The sequence below is a fragment of the Petromyzon marinus genome, unplaced genomic scaffold (assembly GCF_048934315.1).
Source record: "Petromyzon marinus isolate PM22_M1 ecotype Great Lakes invasive population unplaced genomic scaffold, UKy_Petmar_22M1.pri1.0 PM_G_Scaffold_30, whole genome shotgun sequence".
In the NCBI taxonomy this organism is placed as follows: Eukaryota; Metazoa; Chordata; class Hyperoartia; order Petromyzontiformes; family Petromyzontidae; genus Petromyzon; species Petromyzon marinus.
The window spans coordinates 837616-852417 of NW_027422873.1; the positions used below are offsets into that span (position 1 = coordinate 837616).

A 14802-nucleotide genomic window follows, 5' to 3' on the forward strand; every position below is an offset into this window, starting at 1 on the left:
AAACATTCGAATTAGTGATTTACATATTATTATTAATTTACATATGTTCCATGCAATTTCAGACTAACTTTATTCCAGCTGGCAAAGCCAATTGAGCTCAGCGGCTCTTTAACAAGGACAACCAATTGGATTTTTTTAAAATCTTTTATTTGGCTGGCACATATAACTGGCTGTCAAACATCTCTTGTGGAATCTCATAAGGTATATCATCTTACACAACTGCTCATACATATGTTGAACACGTACGTATGTTATGTTTTCAACCTGTGTTTGAGCTGTGAATCTTTGTTTAAAGGGCAGTTGTGGTGCTTGTAACGTAACATATTCAACTCGTTTAAAGTGGTAGTGTGAGTGTACGTTATAGATTTCGGAATGAAAGCTCTTGGATACTCCACCAAGTGCTCTATTTTTTATTTCATTGGCTACCTATGTTCTAAACGACACCATTACCTTATTGTTTGGTTGTTGATGATGTTTTGTAAAACTGGAATTTGGATTTCCAATGGACAAACAGGTCAAGCATTGTATGTTTGACATTAACGTGACGTTCTGTTTGAATCCAAACAATATTTAACGTATGTATGTAGAAATTATTTCACACCGTACGTAGCCAGACGTGATTGACATTAACGTGACGTTCTGTTTGAATCCAAACAATATTTAATGTATGTATGTTGCAATTATTTCACACCGTACGTAGCCAGACGTGATTGACATTAACGTGACGTTCTGTTTGAATCCAAACAATATTTAATCTATGTATGTTGAAATTATTTCACACCGTACGTAGCCATACGTGATTGACATTAACGTGACGTTCTGTTTGAATCCAAACAATATTTAATGTATGTATGTTGCAATTATTTCGCACCGTACGTAGCCAGACGTGATAATGTGAGGTGCTAATCAATTGCGCTTTTGATGGAAGCATTATTGATTTAAAATACACGTAAATTCTGAAAGCTTGCACAAATTTAAATTTCAAATGCGCATACAAGTTGATGTTTATTACGTCAAAAAAACTCACAAGCAATTTCTTCTGCCAATGTTGGACTCGTACTTTTGCTTACCGTTCGTGTAAGTTGACTCTTTTCATGCACAATTTGTACATTTCAGCAAGTCTGTTCTCCATAGTTCATTTAGTTCCATAGTTTCATTTATGTGGTATAGCCCTGTGAGCCATCCGGCTCTTGAATCGGGTGCAACCGCAACAAACAAAAACATGAACAAGAAAACATCTTAAAGTGACTTTGTGTGTGACTTTGCAAACAGAAAATCCAGGAAAAAAACATCAAAATATTCCTGAAATAGCACCGTACACCACCAACGCTGTGTGCAAAAATCCCAGTGGGATGCAAGTCAAACAACAACAACCACAAGACAACTTAGATTAAGGCCATCAGTCTAACTCCGTACTACAATAAACAAAAACATGGCCAAAACCAAAAAAAACTTTTCGAAATCACCAAAATAAAAGCCATAAATGCAATGTAACGGTGACCAGATGTCATCATTGGCCACGGTGTTTATTCTGGTTGTTGTACAGCACACTTGGCCAAAAGCTCTTTTTGTTGAACAAAAACTTCACACGAAACCCCCAGAGCAGATGCCCTGAGATCACAATGGGAACGCCTTTTATGCCTCCTCATTCATGGAGCCCCACGGCCTCGCAGTATAAATACTGCCTCGCTATAGAAATAGGTTTTACCCTTTTAACGGGCACAAAAAACTGACACCTTTATTCAAGGCATCATGTTTACAATAACCACAACACAAGCAGTCAAAATGCAAACAAAAAGACAACTCTGATAATAATATTGGCACTGTCCTTGAATTTGATTGGTCCACACCTGAGACGGCTTTTCTTAGAGCCTAGTCTCCACTGGTGTTGGACCAGAAGACGCCAAAAGGCGTACAATACTAGTGGAGACTAGGCTCTAAAGAAAGCCGTCTCGGGTGTGGACCAATCAACTTCAAGGACAGTGCCAATATTATTTTCAGAGTTTTCTTTTTTGTTTGCATTTTGACTGCTTGTGTTGTGGTTATTGCAGACACGATGCCTTGAATACAGGTGTCAGTTTTTTGTGCCAGTTAAAAGGGTAAAACCTATTGCTATATCTTGTTCCTGGCAAAGGAGGTCTCATAGTGTAAACGCTGCCCCGCTGTTTGCCTTTATTCGAAGCAACCCGCGCACTGATGACACGTTCACGTCGGAGAAAATCCGTTGGTTTGCAAATTGCTTGCTCGTGGAAATGCCGAACAGCACGGCGAAAGAGTGCCATTCGTCCGCGTTCAAAAATTACTCTACGCTTTGCGTTTTGTGGATTTTAATAAGACATCTTTGTGGTGTTGAAGACGTAAATGAAAAGAACCCGATTTTTTTTTCACCCCCCAAGTGCTCTTACACAGCGTGATAGTTTGCGCGAACTTTAACGATTTTGTCCGAGAAAATGGATTCACGTCACTCGTTGAAAAAAATAAAAAACATTAAATTTAGATTTAAAGCTTTCGTGACTGCAGTAATTCATATTCTTAGTTCTTTTGGTAAAGTCACGTTGAAGTGAAACAATAAAATAATAAAATATATATAAAACAATAAAAACAATTCTCACGACGTTTCGACCATAACACAAACGGTCGTCATCAGGTGTGTCGGTTTGCATAAATTTATTTATTTTTAAACAGTGTATTTGTAGTGAGTTCGAATTAGGTGCACACACGACTCCTTGGGAGGCAGCGCTGATTTATTAGAACGGTAAGTAATATAACACTGCACATAAGGTGGTGACCACCAACCTACTCTAGCTAACACATACTTCTCAAATACTCTAGCGTGACCCAGCGAGGTGGGCTACTGCCAGGTCCGCTGACTGGAGGCTTGACTCTTCTTGGCGTCTTCACGATGCATCTTCGTTCTTGATACGGGCAGCCTCGAACCTCGTGAGGAGGCTGCTTATATGGGCCTCGGCGTGCCCGGGCCCCACCCCGGCCACGCCTCCCTTCGAGAACCCTCTCGAAGCCCCCCTGCTGTCCACGTGCCCTCCGAGGTGCCTCCTAGGCCCCCAGTCACGTGTCCAGCCGGGGTCACAGAGAGTGCCACGGCCTCACACCACCCTCGTGGCCTCCCGGAGCCCAGAACCGGCCCTGACGTCATTCCCGCCTCCAGCCGGGATGACGTCATGCGTGTGTGTAGACCCGCGTGGTCATGACGCTCCCCCGCATAGTGACGTCACGCTTGTGCGTGTGTACACAGTAGTGATTCTACAATCACTACATCACCCTCCCCCATGTAAAAAAACCAGCCGTCTCGGCTGTGACAATACAGAAAAAAAACAGTGTGCCTCCAACAACAACGTCAACAAACAACCGGCGACCGACAATAATCACCCCGAGAAACATATGTACACACACCGAGAGGAGGGGAAGGGAAGAATGTATGGAATGAGGGGAACCAACAACAACATGTACACCAAAAGAACTGGTCAACCCACTTATCCCTTAGCACAGCCCATCCGTGTGAATTTGTACGCATGCACCAACATATGAATGTGGCTGCTTGACAACGGTGTAGGCAATCAACAAGGTGTGAGAGTCATGGACAGCGGCCAGTCTTCAAACGAATTCGCGTGGCCGAGCCTCCAGGGGAGGCGAGCACGCTCTCCCTGGAGGTCCTGGGGGAACTTGAAAAAGGCCCAAAAAGGGCACGGCCCCTCCCCAGAAGTTGGGCAACAGGATGAGCAGGAGTGACGTACGGGCGCTCCACTCTCCCCTTCAAGTCCACATCCGGTCAGCATAACCGGCGACTCCAAGGGCGGCAGGTGCAGGAATCCTGTGACAAGGAGAAACCACCTCCTGAGGCACAGCACCACAAGCCCACGCCTCAGCTCGTCGGACACGACAGCCACCCGGCCCAGGGAAGTGGAGATGATCGTATTCCGCCCGGCGGAAGAAATAAAAACAAAAATACATAGATTCCGATGCGTTGGATGCACAACCAACACCGGTAAATCAAACAAAAACCACACAACCACCCCATAGATGGCAGGGTCTCACACCGCCCTGTTACCGTTCCACCCCACAGGTGGCAATAGGGCGAAGACCGAAAGTCTAACACCCACCTACAAACACCACTTAACATTCCGGACGTCTCCCTACGTCCCAGGTCAAGAAGTCGCACTTCAGGGTCGACCCATGTACTGGCTCAAGGAAGTCACTCTTCAAGGTCGAGCCAGTATGCTGCAACCAAAGGTACAACCGTTGGATGTTGTACAACATCCCGGGTCAAGGAAGTCATGCTTCCAGGTTGACCCATGTACTGGGCAAAGAAGTCGCACTTCAGCGTTGCCTCAGTATCTACATTTTTTGTAAAAAAAAATGTTAAATCGACGTGACAAAAAAAATGTCTGCTCTTGCCCAGAAATGGTTCACACAAATACCCATGCACGCACAAAATGGCGGCCGCATGCACGAGCCGCATCCCCTGCGGTTTACCGCGCTCGCACAAAATGGCGGCCCCACGCGCGTTTTCCGCGCTCGCACAACTCAGAAGCCCTCCCTTGAAGGCCAACCCAGACATCTCATGCCACTCGGTAGCACCCCCCGCCTTTCCGACGCGCACGTGTCGGCCGTATTGGGGGAATTATAACCCAGTCTCTCTCCAAGACTCGCATCGCAGCATGTAGCTGTTCCGACCGAGCTGAGAAGACACAAGAACACCTCTCTCCAGGACTCGCATTGCAGCAATCAGCTGTCCCAACCGGGTTGAGAGGACACACCAACCCCTCTCTCCAAGCCTCGCATTGCAGCATTTAGCTGTACCAACCGAGCTGAGCGAGCAACTCACCACAAGCTCCCTGAGCCTCTGGCTCACTGTCTCAGACGCGCCTCAGAGTGTCTCGATCTCCGGGCCGCCAGGTCAAGCCATCAGCCACAGCATGACGGGACCTCACTCTCCGAGTCATGTGAGCGAACTGCCCACTAGGATAGACACGCCACGGAGTGTCTCAATCTCCGGGCTGTCAGGTCAAGCCGTCAGCCACACCATGACGGGACCACACTCGTGTCAACACGCAACAATGACAGGGGGGCATTCTGGTCAGGATCTTTGGCCCAGATTAGCCACAGCCAGCAGCACAATCCAAATCACTGGCACCATGTCACCATCACAATTTAACGATCCGCAACAAGGATCACAACAATGTACGTCACAACCCGTATCAGTGCAGAGAGACAGTCTATGCAGTACACACAGTCCACACATCGCGATCTCGAGAAAAATCCCATACAATCAACACTTCGTTAACAAATGTGGCACAAGCTATATATTAACAATCACGAACAAAGCTCCATACAAAGCATACATTGTTAACACTCACAAGCAAAGTTTCGCAGTCACACATTGACAACATTCACGAGCGAAGCGCCATACTGTATACGCAAAAACAATCGCGACTCCGCAACGGCAATTAAACAAAGTGTCAACAAATCATTAACCCGGCAATTCACTGGATCTTAACGGAGCCCGAGACCCCCCACATAGCCGAATTAATAATTAACTGGCTCCTTAAGATAACAATCCTGACGCCGTACTTAACACTGTTACAAAGCAGACACACGCACGGGCGCCGCGTCAATCTACCACGCACCCAACCCAACTAACACGCTTCGCAACCCAGCGAGTAAAAAAAAAAACACCTAATCGCAACCCGGCGCACGCAAGATGGGTGAAGTGTGTTTTTAGGGCCGGGTGCATTGTGTCACGACTCGCCTGAGAGGCCGTGAGGAACGGAGGCTGCACTGTGGAACTTGAAGACTCTTGGATGGTGAGCACAGGATGCCACCAAGACGGCCCAAGATCTCCCTCCACAGGCGTTGAGAATGGCGGGAGCGGCGTTTTGGCGGGAACCGCGTCCCGACCGCCCGCCAAGATGGCGGCCGCGCGTGCACCCTGCGCGCGCGAATTTCCCGCCCAGGCACCCGCAGCAGCAGCAGCGGCGGCGGCGTCCTCTCTCCTCCAGCTCCGTCGCTCTCTGTCTCGATGGCGGCGAAGCAGCGACGTGATGTGCGTGCTGCTGCCCCGCCTGCAGCGCCATCTCCCTCCTTCACCGAGGCTGCAGAACCCCGGGGCTGCCCCGAAGATGATCGTCTCGCCTCCTCGTCGTGTGAAAGTGAGCAGGTAAGTTGTAGTAATCGTGCACATATTACACTGACTAGGATAACACCTAACGTTATTTATTTTTCCGCAACTTCTGACACCAAATGTAGTGAGTTCGAATTAGGTGCACACACGACTCCTTGGGAGGCAACGCTGATTTATTAGAACGGTAAGTAATATAACACTGCACATAAGGTGGTGACCACCAACCTACTCTAGCTAACACATACTTATCAAATACTCTAGCGTGACCCAGCCAGGTGGGTACTGCCAGGTCCGCTGACTGGAGGCTTGACTCTTCTTGGCGTCTTCACGATGCATCTTCGTTCTTGATACGGGCAGCCTCGAACCTCGTGAGGAGGCTGCTTATATGGGCCTCGGCGTGCCCGGGCCCCACCCCGGCCACGCCTCCCTTCGAGAACCCTCTCGAAGCCCCCCTGCTGTCCACGTGCCCTCCGAGGTGCCTCCTAGGCCCCCAGTCACCTGTCCAGCCGGGGTCACAGAGAGTGCCACGGCCTCACACCACCCTCGTGGCCTCCCGGAGCCCAGAACCGGCCCTGACGTCATTCCCGCCTCCAGCCGGGATGACGTCATGCGTGTGTGTAGACCCGCGTGGTCATGACGCTCCCCCGCATAGTGACGTCACGCTTGTGCGTGTGTACACAGTAGTGATTCTACAATCACTACATATTTATAAAAACATTTTTTTATTTTTTATATATATTATTATTTTATTGTTTCCCTTCAACGTGACTTTACCGAAAGAACCAAGAATATAAAAAACATTGCTCAACGTTCTGAAGTACGTCACGGTGTTCATATCCGCAATGTTTAACGGACCTCGTTCATCTACGTCGTTGGACGTTGATTACCGCCGCAGAAACATCTTTGAACGAGGGTGCTGGAATGGGCGGCGATCCCGATGTCACAAGGCAACAGCCCGAAGCGTCGTCGCCCCGTACGCTCGAACAAGGACCCACCGCCAAGTCTGAGACGCAGAAGACTTTCTGCGTCACATCTCAACAAGCTGGGTAAGGCGTCGCAACCCATTCCTCTTCGGGCAGATTTGCTCTTTTTTTACACGCGACACACTCCTTTCATTTTAATTTAGATGCGTTGAAAACGCTGCCACGTCACGCGTCCTGTCACGCTAAAAGAACACGTTCCCCACGTCGGTCTGTGCCGTCTGTTAATGTCGGCGCAGGGCCGTAGCTGATAACGCGGTGCAAGGAGGCCCGTCAGACCTGGCGCAGGCTGACGCCGGTGCCGCAGCAACGGCTGAATTGGACGAGTTAATTGCTGAACTTGAAATAGGGCTGACGACGGGTGAGCGCTTTCACACACAAAACGGTTAGTCGCGGAAATAAGAATAACGAAGCACAATACTTAACAATTTCGATTTAAAGCTTTCGTGACTGCAAGGATTCATCTTCTTTGGGTCTTTCGGTAAAGTCACCACGTAGAATGAGAATAAAATAATAAAATGATAAAATAAAATAACACAATAAAATATCTCACGACGTTTCGGCCACAACACAAGTGGCCTTCTTCAAGTGAAAGGAACAGACCTGTTCAGGTGAAAGGAACAAAACAAACCTGTTCCTTTCACCTGAAGAAGGCCACTTGTGTTGTGGCCGAAACGTCGTGAGAATTTTTTGTGTTATTTTATTTTATTATTTTATTCTCATTCTACATGGTGACTTTACCGAAAGAGCCAAAGAAGACTACTTAACGTGTGATAAAATTCAGTGTTGTTTCATAAAGCGTGCAATGAGCGAAAAGCAAATGAGTGATAATATTACCATTAAAAAAAAAATACGTGGAATAATTGGGGTGTGGCATTTGTGATTTAAACATTATGTAAAAAATATGCTTTTGTCTTGTTTGCAGATGATGACTCGAGGTCTAAGAGTGGTCCCCGCAACGTGGAAACTGTAAAAATAAATAAAACAGAGGCTGACGTTGATTCTACTGTAGAGCCGGTTAAAAAGCCAGAACCAGCCCTTCCAGATTCAACAGTGATGAAAGCCACTGCGGACAGCAGCTCCGATAAAACTGATAAAGTCGACGTGAACGATGAGACAAATGCCAATGTGGCAACAGATGTCAACAGAGGACCTTCAGAAAAACCTTTGCAGTTTCTCAAAGCTCGCGATGATGTGCAAAGAATGGAAGCAGCCGATGGAAACGAGGCTGGAAACGCGCCGCAGGTTTCTGCCGAGCCACCCGTTACTCAGACAAAGAATGGTAATGAAGCGAAAGTCGATTTCCTTGCCAAGGTTCGGGAATCTGCCTTGGCCCAGCAACTTGACCGTAAATCCAAACCTGCCCTTTGTGGGTCTTTTACTGGGGCCACCGCAGAAGCGTCTGGTTGTGTCGTGGGTGAACAAGACCCCGGACGTAAAAGGTTACCCGTGGCTTTCCCTGACACGTCCACCAAACCCAATAGTGAGTTAAGCAGGGCAGGAAGGCGTGGTGGAGGAAGTCTAAAGTGCCTGGATAAAATGCCCGTTAAAAACGAAACCTTTCTAAATGCGCACGTGGAGAAAATCCCCGTAGTGCATGCCAAATCTGTGGACAAGCAAGTAAAGAGTATACCTGTGGAGCGACAGGATGCATCATCCGAACAGCATACGGAACAACTGGTAACACGCCAACACAAGACGCACGTGGAAGAGTCTGTATTGATCCAGCCAGTGGAAATCCGTCAAGAAATTGCCGGCGCTAGAGAAGAAATAGTTGAGCCAGACAAAGTTTGCAAGGTTATTGCAGAAGCAAGGCTAACTAAAAGTGAAAAAGTATCCGAAATAAATGAAACTTCACAGCCAGTAATGGACCAGTCAAATGAGCCTGGGGCTTCGATGCAAAACAGAATTTTTCACAAGACTCGATCAATTTCAAAAGAGCGACGTGCACCTGAAGTTGAATGTCAAAATCATTCTGCTGAAACATCTTCTCCAGTTTTTCCTGTCTGTAAGCAGCCTTCAGATCGTTGGAGGTCCACAAATGAAATCACCAGAGATTACCTTCCTAAAGTGGGATTGACCACTTACAGAATTGTTCCTTCCAAGCCAGTCATAAGACCAAAACCTGGAACAGCTGATGTCCCATTCCTTCTACCAGCTTATAAAACAGAACCCGGCAAGACTGAAAATGCTACTGCAACCAATGCTACAAAAGAAATCAAAGAAACGTTGAAATACTACTCAACAGCGAAGATCGGTGACATTACAACCAATCCACAACAGCATACAGCACATCAGTCACCGGTGATTCCTCTACCATTAATTCCCCCACCAGTGATTCCTCCACCATTGATTCCCCCACCAGTGATTCCTCCACCATTAATTGCCCCACCAGTGATTCCTCCACCATTAATTCCCCCACCAGTGATTCCTCCACCATTGATTCCCCCACCAGTGATTCCTCCACAATTAAGTCCTCCACCAGTGATTCCTCCACCATTAATTCCCCCACCAGTGATTCCTCCACCAATGATTCCTCATTTATCAGGGCTCTCAATTGTGGCTCGCCCATTCCAGAGGTCCCATTCCCTCCAGTGTACTACGGAGGCAATATCTCAGCAACACTCTGCCACCGAGCCACTTGCCAGCACTGCCACATCTCCACCACCACTACCACCACCACCATCGAGCTCAAAGCAAGATGCATTTTTCCGTCCCGGCAGGAGGGCCTCCAGCATCTACGTGGCATCTGCCATTGCCAAGAGAACAGCCTACAAGGCCATTGATGCTCCGAATGAAACTTACAGTGGCACAACCACAACAAATACAACACCTGTACATGCTTTGCCATCAATTCAGGTAAATTGGGAACAGGATGAGCTCACGATTCCACCACCACCACAGTTTTCTACGGAAGAAAATGCCAACATTCCAAATGCTCCAGGTGACCCGGGGAAGGTGATTATTATAACCGAGGCACCACGAGTTCATCAATGGAAGCCAAAACTATTCAGACCAGTCAGTTTCCCAAGCGTCATGTTCAAAAATGACAAACCATCTAGCGTGAGTGTAGCGTCGAGTCATTCAGAGTCTAAGAACGCCGTTTTTCCTGTCAAGTCACCACCTCCGGTGAGTCCTAAACCAAGTAGTGGAAACCCTTTTAATGTAAAATCAGCCACTAACTCATCTCAAATTCAGTCCGTTCTCAGTTTTCCAAAATCCACCGACGCAAGTCCTTTCCATCAGCCTCCCACAGTTTTAAATACCACTGGAACTGCACTGGAAAGTCTCAGTCTTATTCACGGGCAGAGGAAACCATCAGGTGAAGACAGCGGTCCGTTTGGACCGATGCTGAAGTTAAAACCTGTGGTGCAAACACCAATTGTGAAGGATAACAATGCACATGGTTCCCTAATGGAAGCGCTTCAGTCTACAGACAACGTGGGCACATTGAGAAAGGTCAGCCTGCTTTGTCTACATCGTCACATTTAAAATATTGTAATAAATATGGAAAATGTTGTGTTTAGCCTAAATTAAATGTGATTCGTTTATTTAAAAAAAAGTATTTGTAGAACCTGCATTGTTAACCATGATTGCACATGTATAATTAAAGTTATCTTAAACATTTTGATTTAAAGCTTTCGTGACTGCAGTAATTCATATTCTTAGCTCTTTCGGTAAAGTCACGTTGAAGGGAAACAATAAAATAATAAAATATATATAAAACAATAAAAATTCTCACGACGTTTCGACCATAACACAAACGGTCGTGTTATGGTCGAAACGTCGTGAGAATTTTTATTGTTTTATATATTTTTTTATTATTTTATTGTTTCCCTTCAACGTGACTTTACCGAAAGAGCTAACAATATTATATTAAACATTTACCTTGCTAACGTGAAACGTTGTACAACATTTCCGTAAATGTTCTGGTCGCTGTTCCGTTATATTCTAGGTTTCGGGTGAACATCTGCAGGCAATGCTGGCAGCTGTAGACAGTGAGGCAGAGAGAGATGCTCGCATTTCTGCCGCTGTTCCATCAGGCGCAGGAGGGAAACGACTGAGAAAAGTAAGTGGGAATGCAAGTGACAGCTGTGTATTTAATTTTGATTTAAAGCTTTCGTGACTGCAGGGATTCACATTCGTGGTTCTTTCGGTAAAGTCACCACCACGTAGAAGGGAAACAATGAATAATAACAATAAAATTCTCACGACGTTTCGACTGCAACACAAGCAATCATCATCAGGTGTGGTTTTCACGTCGTGAGAATTTTATTGTTTTGTTTTTTATTATTTTATTGTTTCCCTTCTACGTGACTCGGCCTCAAATGAGTACCCGGTGCGGTGTGTAAACATTAGCACGTGCTAACATCACTTGCTCCAAGAGTCAGTGACAGCTGTACAGGGTGGGGGAGGGTGGGGATATTTGTGTCTCGTGTGTGTGTGTCTCGTCTTTGTGTCTTTGATTTCCCATGCAGTGTATAAACAAAGCAAGTGCCATCCGTTCATTTGCTTTGGCCAAAGTGATTTTTTTAATTAAAAGTTTCTGTACGATAGGGATGTATGTGCCCGCGTGGGACACTTACCTTCAAAAATCTCAGATCATAGGAAGCCATTCCGCAATGACTAATGAGAAAGTCGGGGATAATCGAGGATAATAGGAAGAATAGGGCCGTGGATAATGGAACTTTTGTGAACCTGACAGCTGTTGCAAATTACACGAATCACGCATATTAGGGCCTATTTGTCTTGCTCCCATTAATACATTAACAAAAACGTCCTTCAACATAATTTTCTTTGAGCTTGAGGATGTACGTTTGCACGGCATCGAACAATGGCGTGATTTGTCTGAACTTGAAGTGTTGTTACCCCAGGTAGCACAAGTCTTGGTGTCTCGTTGACTGCTGTGTTCTACTGTCTTCTGGTTTCCATAGACCCCATCTGCAGCAGCAGCGGCAGCAGCAGAAGACGAAGAACTGGTGTCTCAGCAGTTGAGAGAAGCCGACTCGGGCGACTCAGCCACAGTGCGGCCACGGCTTGCACCTGTGCATTCTCCTCCAGTCCCCATAGCCCCACCACCTCCTGTCATCCTTGTGGGTAACGGGGCCACAGGTACAGAGCGTAGGCCCGAGGATGCACGTCTGGCCATGCTTGATGCCATCCGATCCGGCAGTTGTGCTGGCATGCCTAAGAAGGTGATTGTAACTGAGCCACCACGAGTTCACCAGTGGAAGCCGAAACCATTCAGACCAGTCAGTTTCCCAAGCGTCTTGTTCAAAGATGACGAGCCATCTAGCGTGAGTGTGGCGTCGAGTCATTCAGAGACTAAGAACGCCGTTTTTCCTGTCAAGTCACCACCTCCGGTGAGTCCTAAACCAAGTAGTGGAAACCCTTTTAATGTAAAATCAGCGTCTAACTCGTCTCAAATTCAGTCCGTTCTCAGTTCTCCAAAATCCGCGGTCGCAAGTCCTTTCCATCAGCCTCCCACAGTTTCAAATACCACTGGAACTGCACCGGGAAGTCCCAGTCTCATTCACGAGCAGAGGAAACCATCAGGTGAAGACAGCGGTCCGTTTGGACCGATGCTGAAGTCAAAACCTGTGGTGCAAAAACCAAAGTTTAATGTGACGGACGTGAAAAAGGAATAGCCTATTCCCACCGCGGGGCTTAGGGCGTGCCAGGCGTCAAATATTTTTCGACGTGAACCCCACCGTTCGAGAGGCAAATCCCTCGCGTATATAAAAGAAGAAAGCTAAGAAAGAATGGAAGATGTTTCTATTTAAAGCTTTCGTGACTGCAAGGATTCATCTTCTTTGGTTATTTCGGTAAAGTCACCACCACGTAGAATGAGAATAAAATAATAAATTAACAAAATAAAATAACAAATTCTCACGACGTTTCGGCCACAACACAAGTGGCCTTCAGGTGAAAGGAACAGACCTGTCGGGACGACAGAGCTTCAACGAACGTTGTTAAGATTCGAGGCGTCTTTTAAGCTGGTTTAGAGAAGAGAGGCACCTTGACAAAGGGGTTTACATATCAATGCTAAATTCTCCTGTTTGATATGTAAACCCCTTTGTCAAGGTGCCTCACTTCTCCCAACCAGCTAAAAAGTCGCTACGAATCTTAACAACGTTCATTGAAGCTCTGTCGTCCCGACGGGTCTGTTCCTTTCACCTGAAGACGGCCGCTTGCGTTGTGGCCGAAACGTCGTGAGAATTTTATCGTGTTATTTTATTATTTTATTATTCTCATTCTACGTGGTGGTGACTTTACCGAAAGAACCAAAGAAAATGGAAGATGTGTCCATTACGTTATACTGTACTCATGTGTTCAATAGAAAATGTTGGGAGCGTTTGTCCCTTTTTACATTTTGGAGGTTTAATGATGCGTTTCGTGTTGATATACGAATAAACACTTGATGCAGCCTGTTTCGTTTTATGCCCTGTGTGTCGGTGCATACAGAAACCAGCACGTACGAGCGCTGTGCCGTATACCCATTGCAGAGTATCTGCATTAAGCGACAAAGAGTTGCATGTTCATACTGTTGAACATATACGGTAATGCAGATATTGGGGATGTTTATTTTTCTGTGCATCCGTTTGTAAATGTTAGGTAACCGGCACACAAGAGCGTGTGCAGTTCTACAGGTTTATTGTATTTACCACTGAATTCTACAGTAGTATTGTATTTACCACTGAATTATACAGTTTTATTGCATTTACCACTGAATTCTACAGTAGTATTGCATTTACCACTGAATTCTACTGTATTATTGCATTTACCACTGAATTATACAGTATTATTGCATTTACCACTGAATTATACAGTATTATTGCATTTACCACTGAATTATACAGTATTATTGCATTTACCACTGAATTCTACAGTAGTATTGCATTTACCACTGAATTCTACAGTATTATTGCATTTACCACTGAATTATACAGTATTATTGCATTTACCACTGAATTATACAGTATTATTGCATTTACCACTGAATTCTACAGTAGTATTGCATTTACCACTGAATTCTACAGTAGTATTGCATTTACCACTGAATTCTACAGTTTTATTGTATTTACCACTGAATTCTACAGTTGTATTGCATTTACCACTGAATTCTACAGTAGTATTACATTTACCACTGAATTCTAAAGTGGTATTACATTCACCACTGAATTCTACAGTTTTATTGCATTTACCACTGAATTCTACAGTTGTATTGCATTTACCACTGAATTCTACAGTAGTATTGCATTTACCACTGAATTGTACAGTAGTATTGCATTTACCACTGAATTCTACAGTAGTATTGCATTTACCACTGAATTCTACAGTATTATTGTATTTACCACTGAATTCTACAGTAGTATTGCATTTACCACTGAATTCTACAGTAGTATTGCATTTACCACTGAATTCTACAGTATTATTGCATTTACCACTGAATTCTACAATAGTATTGCATTTACCACTGAATTCTACAGTGGTATTGCATTTACCACTGAAATCTACAATAGTATTGCATTTACCACTGAATTCTACAGTTTTATTGCATTTACCACTGAATTCTACAGTAGTATTACATTTACCACTGAATTCTACAGTGGTATTGCATTTACCACTGAATTCTACAGTAGTATTACATTTACCACTGAATTCTACAGTTTTATTGCATTT

The 14802-nt window shown here is 45.4% G+C and overlaps 1 protein-coding gene across 1 annotated transcript in view; it reads left to right on the forward strand.

The window, feature by feature from the left end:
* LOC142915370 (uncharacterized) overlaps positions 1–13550 on the forward strand; it is a 32446-nt gene extending 18896 nt beyond the window's left edge. The window contains exons 7-11 of the mRNA XM_076061204.1: positions 7035–7185; positions 7359–7480; positions 8045–10578; positions 11075–11188; positions 12054–13550. Coding sequence (XP_075917319.1) covers positions 7035–7185; positions 7359–7480; positions 8045–10578; positions 11075–11188; positions 12054–12767 — 3635 coding nt within the window. The 3' untranslated portion in view covers positions 12768–13550. The remainder of the gene's footprint in view (positions 1–7034; positions 7186–7358; positions 7481–8044; positions 10579–11074; positions 11189–12053) is intronic.
* The last annotated feature ends 1252 nt before the right edge of the window (positions 13551–14802 follow it).